The 10212-nt window shown below is 54.4% G+C and overlaps 1 protein-coding gene across 4 annotated transcripts in view; it reads left to right on the top strand.

Annotated features, from left to right (window-relative positions):
* Window positions 1-3482, top strand: part of SCN5A (sodium voltage-gated channel alpha subunit 5) — an 89650-nt gene extending 86168 nt beyond the window's left edge. For all 4 annotated transcript variants that reach the window (XM_084754898.1, XM_084754900.1, XM_084754897.1 and 1 more), the window contains one exon: window positions 94-3482. In XM_084754898.1, the coding sequence (XP_084611024.1) occupies window positions 94-1334 (1241 nt within the window). In that variant the 3' untranslated portion in view covers window positions 1335-3482. The remainder of the gene's footprint in view (window positions 1-93) is intronic.
* Window positions 3483-10212: the final 6730 nt, after the last annotated feature.

The raw sequence follows: 10212 nt of genomic DNA on the forward strand, positions 1-10212 counted from the left end.
CTTCTCCTTCACAGACACACTTGCCCTCGGTGAACCTGGCCTGAAGGAGGGCAGAGTCGCTGTGGTGGCCATAGTCTTACTTGTTTCCCACAGGCACTGTCCTCTCCGACATCATCCAGAAGTACTTCTTCTCCCCAACGCTCTTCCGGGTCATCCGTCTGGCCAGAATCGGCCGCATCCTCAGGCTGATCCGTGGAGCCAAGGGGATCCGCACCCTGCTCTTCGCCCTCATGATGTCCCTGCCTGCCCTCTTCAACATCGGCCTCCTGCTCTTCCTAGTCATGTTCATCTACTCCATTTTCGGCATGGCCAACTTCGCTTATGTCAAGTGGGAAGCTGGCATCGATGACATGTTCAACTTCCAGACCTTTGCCAACAGCATGCTGTGCCTTTTCCAGATCACCACATCAGCCGGCTGGGACGGCCTCCTCAGCCCCATCCTCAACACGGGCCCCCCGTACTGCGACCCCAACCTGCCCAACAGCAATGGCTCCCGGGGGAACTGTGGGAGCCCCGCGGTGGGCATCCTCTTTTTCACCACCTACATCATCATCTCCTTCCTCATCGTGGTCAACATGTACATCGCCATCATCCTGGAGAACTTCAGTGTGGCCACGGAAGAGAGCACAGAGCCCCTGAGCGAGGACGACTTTGACATGTTCTATGAGATCTGGGAGAAGTTCGACCCAGAGGCCACCCAGTTCATTGAGTATTTGGCCCTGTCCGACTTTGCGGATGCTCTGTCCGAGCCACTGCGCATCGCCAAGCCCAACCAGATAAGCCTCATCAACATGGACCTGCCCATGGTGAGCGGGGACCGCATCCACTGTATGGATATCCTGTTTGCCTTCACCAAGAGGGTGCTCGGGGAGTCTGGGGAGATGGACGCCCTGAAGATCCAGATGGAGGAGAAGTTCATGGCGGCCAATCCTTCCAAGATCTCCTACGAGCCCATCACCACCACCCTCCGGCGAAAACACGAGGAGGTGTCAGCCACCGTCATCCAGCGGGCCTTCCGGAGGCACCTGCTGCAACGCTCGGTGAAGCATGCTTCCTTCCTCTTCCGCCAGCAAGCGGGCAGCAGTGGCCTCTCTGACGAGGACGCCCCCGAGCGGGAGGGCCTCATTGCCTACATGATGAACGAGAACTTCTCCCAGCGCAGTGGTCCACCCTCCAGCTCCTCCATCTCCTCCACGTCCTTCCCCCCCTCCTACGACAGCGTCACGAGAGCCACCAGCGATAACCTCCCGGTGCGTGCGTCTGACTATAGCCGCAGTGAGGATCTCGCAGATCTCCCTCCATCTCCAGATAGGGACCGAGAGTCTATAGTATGAGCCTGGCCACCGCTGGCCGGGACACACCCTCCTGTATCCTGACACACCTTACGCAGTTAAAGCCAGTGTCAGCTGACACCTTCCTGGCTCTGGAGGTGACAGATGAGCCTCCATGTGGAGGAGCCGCAAGGCAGAGTTCTGTGGTCTCTGTGCTGGAGCCAGAGCAGCTGGAGGAACCCCTTATTGGTAGAGGCTTGCCCCTGGAGGCCTGGCGCACCCCAAGTAGCCTGGTCTGGCCAGGGGGCACACCATGGCTCTGAACAGCAACTCTGTCCCAACCTCTATAAAGTGGGGTGGAAAACACACTGTACATGTTGTGAACAGGCTTTCATAGATTTATTATATTTGATATTTTTTTACTTGAGCAAAGAACATCTTTTCCATGAACATCTGCAGCAGTTCACACTGCCTCTCCTTCACTCTGAACAAGCGTGTCAGTGGAGCTGCCAGAACTCTGCTGAGGAGCCGGGAAGGCCTAAGCGACACACACACACACACACACACACGTGCGCACTTTTCACACACTTGGGCTGGAAAAGCCACAAGGGCCCAGGATCCCCTCAGGCAAGTGTGGTCAACTGCTCCAAAAGAAACAGGTTTTTCCTTCCTGGCCCCCAAGGGTGGGGTTCTTCCAGTGGAGCTCACTCTGCACCCCCATTGTTCCCAGGATTCCATTTTCCTCTTTTTATCCAGGCGTCTTTGAGGTCAGTGCTACAAAAACTAAAAGCTTCCAGAGGTCAGCTTAGATCTCAGAGATGGGCCCTGCCTTTTGCCCTCTCCGTAAGAGTATTAGTGTTGGAGTCCAAGGATATGAGGCACGCAGCCTCTCCTGGGCCATGGCAAGCCCTGTCCACAGGCCCAGGGAAGAGAAAGCTGCTTAGTGTGGGCCACCGAACTGCGCTCAGCCATAGCAGCTGCACTGCCCTTCTGACGACACGGTCTCCAATTCCCAGGCTCCTCTGGGGCCTCTCCATCTCTGACCATGTGAAAAGGGCATTCCCACTGGGTCTCCAGCTCCTCTTCAGACACTGTAGAAGTAGGAGGGCAGCCTGGCTCTGCCTAGGAGAAGGGCCCTGGATGGTCAGGCCTGGCCTGGTTCTGTGCCCTGGGAGGGGACAAGCCATGCATCCCATTGGGAAAGGAGGCAGTGTGGCACCCGGACCCAGCTCAGGGTCTGGGGTTGTCCAGACACTGGACTCCCGAGGGCAGGGCTCTGACTATCCCAGGGGTCTTCTGAGAAGGCTTTTTCAGGGAAAAATGATTTTACCAGTCCAATTAGCCCCCACAACCTCTTCAGCTGCTGAAAGTCCTATTTAGCATATGCAAATATTTTAATGTAGAGAACTGTCACCTCTGAGGTGACTGGCTGGTGGAGCCTGAGCTGCAAAGGGGTTCAGATGCCCGAGTCTAGCTCTCCAGCAGGGCCACCCTCGGCTGGGGGCACCCACCACACAGGCCACCTCAGTCTCACCTGCCCGCTGCAGGCTGGCTGCTCCTACCTACCTCGCCGAGCTGTCGGAGGGCTGGGCGCTCCTAGCGGTGCCGAAGTTGGGCACTGCGGACGAGTCAAGTATTATGTTTTTTTCTTGTCACCTCAGTTCCCTTGGTGGCAACCAGCCCCCACCCCCACCCACTCCTGGAGATTCATCCAATGTCCCCATTGAGCCCAGTGTGGGGGGCTTGGTTTTGACTGTCCAGGTGACGCTTCTCTGAGTGGAAATCTTATTTTTGTAGATCTGTGCTTTGCTCTCAAGGCTTGGAGAGATGTGTGTCCCTCCCTGGCACTCGTTTCAGGCTGCATAGGTAGGAATGTGGCCTAGGGCTTGCCATCCCAGCTGGCCGGAAGGAGACTGTGGTTTCAAGTATACCAATAGCCTCGGAGCCTTAAGACAGGTGCCTGGGGCTGGCTGCAGACAGGATGGCTAAGGGCAGGAGCAAGCTAGCCCCAAATCCTTGGCTCACCATGGTCTCTTTTTCTAGATTAACTGCACAGCAATGGGAAAGAAGGGGGAAGAGAGTAGGCAGGAGGACGGAGGGCCATGCACACGTGTCAGGTGTTGTCTGAAATAAATGGGCAACTTCTCATCAAGCTTCATGTATAAATGGAATACATTATTTTTCAAACAAACTAATAAATGGCTTACATGACCTGGTCTGGATTCTGTTCTTAGGCTAAGGTGTAATGTGAGCGCCAGGGAAGGGGTGGGGCCATCAGAGGCTGGCTGAAGCTGTGGGGAGGCCTTGGCCTGAGAGGGGCTGGAGAACGGTGGGGGGGGGGAGAGGGTGGAGGGGGGGATGGAGGAGGTGGTAGAAGTGGTGGAGGTGGTGGAAGTGATGGTGGTGGTAATGGAGAAGGAGGTGGTGGAGGTGGAGGAGGAGGTGAGAGAGTGCACAGGCCTCAGGAATGGCTTCAGGTTGTCACTGGAAAACAGCCAGCACAAGTGTCCCCAGCTAGCACAAGTGGGGATGCAGTCAGGGCAGTATGTCCCCCAGGAGAAGAGATGCCTGGGCCGTTCCTTGAGGACCTCCTGCTGTAGGGCAATGGGGAGAGAGAAAACTGTACCTCAGAAATACCAAACCAGAGCCAGCCTCAGGCAGGGCCACTGGCTGGCTGGGACCCTTGACTTGGCCTGGTCCTCTCGTCCCCTCACTCCTTGCTGCCACATGACCACGTGCCACATGCTCTGCTAGCCTACAGGACCTCCTTGTGGCTGGACTTAGTAGCATCCCCTCTGTCCTCATCTGCAAATCCTTACCTCTCGGTGCGCAGCGGGTCACCCAGGAAGTGCTTCCCTCCCCTGCCTGGAAACCGCCCTTTCTAGGCTTTACCTGCTGCTTTCGCTCGGTTCAGTTATTTTTTAACAGTAGTAAAACACGCATAGTACTGAGCTCACTGCCTTAACCGTGTTAAGCATGCAGTTCAGTGATCGTCACCGTCTTCCCACCCACCCACCATCCATCTCCAGAATGCTTTTCGTCTTGTAGAACGGAGTATGTGTGTCCAGCAAGCCCGTCCTCAGTCCTGTCCACTGCTGTACCTTGCTCTCTGACTAACAGCTCTCTAAGAGCCTTATAGCCAACCCTTGTGGTTGGTTGGTTGGTTGGTTGCTTTTACTTTTCTCTCTTGCTGCCCTGCTTCCTCTTGGCTCTTGACTGTGCCTTTCCAGACCCACACGAGGCTTTGAAGACCCTTTCCTGAGCTGGGCCTCTCCACTGAGCCCCCAGCCAGTGGTCAGCAGTCTATGCTGGGTTATTACTGGACCTGGCAGCCAAACCACCCAGTGCTGAACTCAACTCCCTTGCCTGGCTCCAGGCCCATCAGTGCCATCTTAAATGCTGACCCTGACATCCAAGCCCTGGGGCCCCACCTCCTGGGTGACTCTGAAATCCCACTGCTCCGTTCTAAACTGTTCTTGTTGGGTTACGGGCTCTATGTCTTACCTCTTGGAGACCATCAAGATGTTCCTCTGCTAACTTCATCCACTCCAAATTCTTCCCTCAGTGGCCAGGGTGATATTTCAAGCCAAGATTACTAACTCTGAATAAAGTTGCTCTGTGGCTTCCTGATGCTTTAGGATCAAGGCAAAACTGTCCAGGCCTCCGGCCCTGCTGGCCTCTGTAACCACATCTCTCCAGCCCCCAGGGCTCCAGGCTCTCAGCCTCGCCAGCTGCTGCTCCTTCTACCCACGATACTCCTTGCTCTTCTTCTCTGGGTCATGACTCTCCTTCTCCATGGCCCAGCTCCCTACTCATCCTGACGCTTCCTGTCTCAGCTCCCCTCTCTACAAATGCCAATGGAGTGGTGAGCAAACAGGACCCCCGATGTAAAGGAGACAGGTCTTGCCTAGTGGGAACCCCTCCCTGGACCTGAGTGGGAACAGGCAGGGCCTGTGGCACGTCTGCTTGGGGAACACCAGTAGCCTCTGCCTCAGCCTGGCATGAGCATGTGCAGTGCTAGGGGCAGGGTGGTTTCTCTCAGGGCAGGGCGGCTGGATGGTTTCTCCCAGGCCAGGTGTGCAGTTAGGAGAGCTCTGCTGCACCTTCTCCCTGCGGTTTCCCAAGAGAAGCCCTGAAGGCTCAGTTTTCTTAACAAATATATTTTATTACAAACTTATTAACCGAGAGCACCTCACTTATAACCCAACTAACCTGAACAATAGGAAAAGAAGATTAAAGAACACAATAACGAAACTGTAAGGATATCAGTTCCGAGGAATGAATCTCCTGCTGGAACCTGGAGCAACCAGAACCTGGAACCTCAGCCGGAGCCCGGAGCCGGGAACCCTGAAGCCTTCCCTCAAGTGGTTCTCTCTAGGAGCATCTCGGAGTGGAGCGATGAACAGCCAAAACTATCCCAAGTCTCCAAAGGCCCCGCCTCCTGTTTTTGGCTCACATTTATACCTCCTCTCAGAATTTGTTCAAGGATGTTTTTCAGCTGGTTAACAACCAAATCTCCCTCACATGGTGGTTCAACTTCTAAGGAGATAAACATCACCTGCTCTCTCACAAGTATTTTTCTCATCCCTGACTTGTGATCTAAACAAAAACCATGTTTATCTCTCCTTCAAAGCCCCTTTCCAGGATCCCTGCTGGCCTTTGTCCTTGTCCCCAGGGATTCACGCCAAGATGATCACCATGTACTTGAGCTTGCTGAGGCCTAGCAAGACGTCATCCTCCACGTCACCATCCTCCATGTCACCATCCTCCATGTAGCATCCTGACACCCCCCACCAAAAAAGCCCGAGTGTAGAGGTGTCACACACCTGTCTCCCAGGACCTTCCTCAAGAGGAGGCTCAGGGGCCTGGAAACAGCACAGTGATAAAACTCGCCAAAGGAACCTGCTCACAGCTGCCCTCGGTTCCCCTCCTCCCTCTTTGCAATGAGACCCAGGGGTCTGAGTGGCGTTCACGTATGAATGATCCCCAAGTGAAAAATAGTTGTCTGACACTGTTGGTCACTCCCTTGGTCACCTCCTTTGTTGTCTTTCCTCCAACCAACCAGGGCCTTTCAAGGGACAGTCCACATCCTAAGATAGTAGGCCACAGCCAGTGTTTTAATAAACATGAGAACCCCAAACCTCACGACATGTGTGATTTTGTGGAGCACTCAGGAGTGCCTGCCTGTATGGTCCCTGCCAAGTGATGACATAAATGTCTCATGAAAACATCCACAGGATAGAATTTGAAGAAATACCAAAGGGACTGGTGAGAGGGCTCCGTAGTTAGGAGCACTAACTGCTCGTCCCAATGAGCCAGGTTTGATCCACAGAGCCACACCCATCTGTAACTGTGGTATAGCTCCAGGGGACCTTACCTCTGCTCTGTGGGCACCCGGCACAAAGGGGCAAGGCATCCGTATACATTTAAAAACAATAAGAGAAACACAAGGAATGGCTTCATATTCCTTTCCTCACCACTGTGTCCCTCAGAGGCTGGGTGTGCAAGGACTTCAGTGGCCGCCATAAAGTGAAGAAGACTAAGGAGTCTGGGGCTGCAGCCCCCACCACAGGACCGTACGGGGCTTGAGTCTTCTCTCTCCCAATCTCAGGGACACTAACTACTCCCTCAGGCTGGATCAGCATTTTCCACTGCTCTGGAAGCCAGGACTTGGAGTCTGGGGCTCTTGACGGCCTATCACTAGAGCCTTCCCCAGTTCCCTGAGGTGAGAGCATTCAACTGTCTTAGAGAGTTTTGCGATTGGACCAAGTGGGGCTCTGAGAGAAGGCCTGTCCTGTACCTGCTAAAATGCCACAGCTGCCACCAGGCCAAATGGGAGTAAGGCTGGGGTCTGGGTAGCAGATGACTCTATGAGTGGCAGATGCCAGCTCCTGTGTCAAGGGGGAAGGCATGCAGCCGGGAATCTCAGTGCTTGGCAGGGAAAGAGATGCCCCTGGACAGACATCAGCTCTCACCCCCAGGCCACGGCATTGGCAGCCACCCTGGCCCATGCCAGCAGCCCTCCATCAGCCCTGACAGCCATGAGACTCAGTGTCCAGGAGATGGGGAGGGGCAGGGAGAAAGATGCCTGGGCCCTGCTAGAGGCAGAGGCCACAGTGAGGGAAGTGACCAAGGGCAAGGCAAGGGTGTAACAGATCTGTAGTGGACTCAGGGGAACCCCCACATCCAGTGCCTCCCAACCCTGGCAGCTTCTCAGGATTTGTGCCGCCACAGTGCCTCTGTGCCCTGCCCCCAGTACCCTGAGCACACATATCACGGCCATCCATCACGCTAAAGGCTGCGGCAGGCTGGGCCAGGCTCATAAGGTTTACAACTTTGTCTCCAATCCTAGCCTAGGTGCCCTGCACAAAGGAGGCATGAGGATGTCTGTAGAATCTATCAGTAGACTGGTCAACCAATCCGCTGTGTGGCTTCACCTGGACCATTTATCTGAGCCCTTCCTGTCCCTGAGGTCTCCAGCCCTTTCTCTCCCTAGCAGTCGTGCCATCTGCTCTGTTTTTCTGGAAGAAGGCAAGATGCAGGCCCTTTTGGGATCTTCACCTGGATGGGTTCCACCTATATCCAAAGTGCCAGGAATGAATCTCAGGCTTCCTGTCCCAAACCCACTCAGGCCACAACAAGCCTCAGGATATTCCCAGGGGGCAGAAGTAGGCTGACAGGACCTGGGGACTTCAAGCAGAGTGGCTGCTGCGGGACTTTGATCAGAAATGATCGTGAAAGGTCAACAGCTGCCCAACAGTCTGAGGTGCAGGGTGTCTCAGGGCGGCCTTAAGGCCGAGCAGTTGGCACCGCTCTTCGTGGTATCCCAACCATCTTGAGCACTAGCAGTGAGAGCTGAGGAGCCTGAGCCCAGCACGGGTAATGACCACTCTAACAAGCACTTCCTCCCATGCCAGCTCACAGGGCTGGCATCCTGGGCAGCCGCCAGGCACCTGCTGCTGACAAGAAAAGACCCATCGCCCCAACCCTTATGGGGAGACAGGCCGGCTCAGATTCCTGAGAGGCATGTAAGGTCCCAGCTGAAGCCCTTGCCCGGATGTGGGCTGAGTGGCCAGCAGTATGACCTGTCCTCCTGTCACTCCCGACCTATGCCTGGCTGTATATGGGGCACAGCACAACAGGGAACATGCTGGGATGTAAGTGCAAGCAAAGCAGGGCTAAGCTTGCCTCCAGGGGAATCACCCTGTCATGGAGACACCCCTCTTCGTGGACAGCCAGAGCCGGTCCCCTTCTATGTGCAGGACTGTGGAGACATCTCGAGGTAGGAGAAGCAAGGAGGGCTAGGCCAAAAGAAGAGGCCAGGTTAGCAGAGATGACTGAGCCGCCTACATCCTGTCCCAACCCATCACATTTACAGCCTCCACTCCAGACAGGAGACAAGGAAGCGACAAAACCAATAAGCTCATAAAGAAAGTGTAGAAGAGGATCCAGGATGCACAACCCATCCTGAGCTGAGAGCCAGGAGCAGCGCTGACCTGAGCCTCCCTCTGCCTCTGCCTTGACTTAACCCACAGGTCCCAGGAGACAGCTAAAACCACTAAGCAGTGCCCACGGTGGTGCCCAGCCGGATTTCCAGCTTCCCAGGCCAAAAGCCTTGATACCATCCTTGCCTCTTCTCTTTCCCTCACACCCCATATCCAATCCGGCAGGAAATCCTGTTGGCTCTGCCTTCGGAACACATCCCAAGTCCAGCCGGTCTTCAACGCCACCCCAGTGCGCTGAGCACCTCCCTCCACTGGCCTCCTAACTGGTTTTTGTTCCTGGCTGTTCTTGGTGCATCAGAGAGTAGGGAACCAGTTAACATGGCTCGCTTATACCCACCACTCTGCTGAAACTGTCTGGAGTCCTCCATCGTGGTCCTCCGAGATAGGCACAGCTCCCCCTTACTGGCTTCTGGGCCGCACCAAGCACCATGGGCTGAGGCCTCTGCACTGGCTGACGCTCTGCTGGACTGCTTTTCCCAGGGGGGTCGGCGTCACCTACTTCTATGCCCAAATCATTTTATAGATTTCGCTCTTGTAATGACAATGTGACACAGTGACCATCCTGTCGCAACCCACTATTTTTAAATCAGATTTATTTAGTGAGGTATAATTTTTTCATAATAGAATTCAGCCTTTTAAACACTTTTTAACCTTATTTAATGGGTGTGTGTAGGAGCAGATGTGGAGGTCAGAAGAGTGCTTGTGGGAGTCAGCTGAACTCACATCACCAGGCGCAGTGGCCAGCACCTCTGCCACCATGCCATCCCACCAGCCGTCACACTCCGGGTTGGGTCAGTCTTTGCATTTTGCCATCAGCATTACCTATCGCTTGATTGCTCGCTTGTTTTGGACAGAGCATCTCAATATAAAGATCAGCCTGGTCTCAAACCCACCTGCCTCTGCATCCCACCTGCTAGTATTAAAGGTGTGCACCACCACACCCAGATCTTAAATAGTTTTTGGTTGGTTGTTTATTTTTGGTTTTGGTGTTTTTGTTTGTGTTTGTTTGTTTGTTTTTTGCAGGGTGTTTTGTCAGGTTTTGTTTTGTATCTCAGCAATTTCATTTTGGATTTCCTCAGTGACTAATGACTGAGCCTTTTTTCATGCAGTGATTGGCTGTCTTTCTATTCTTTGGTGAAACGCTTGCCACTGTTTCTAACGCTCTCTATGAAGACATCTAAACACTTTCAGCATCATTTGGAAGTACAGGACCCCCCAGGTGAGACAGTGTTCTGTTGCTGGGCTGGGGCTCGCTGTATGATCTGGCTCTACCTCCTCAGCTGTGACACGGGGAAGGGAGTGACACCTCCCCAGGCTCTGGCTCTACCTCCTCAGCTGTGACACGGGGAGTGACACCCTCACGGGGGTGTACGTGACTTTGCATGCTCACACGAGGAAGGAACTCACAGTGTCCCCAGGATATAGTACGCACCCAA

The sequence above is a fragment of the Acomys minous genome, assembly GCF_964271855.1.
Source record: "Acomys minous genome assembly, chromosome: 13".
Lineage (NCBI taxonomy): Eukaryota > Metazoa > Chordata > Mammalia > Rodentia > Muridae > Acomys > Acomys minous.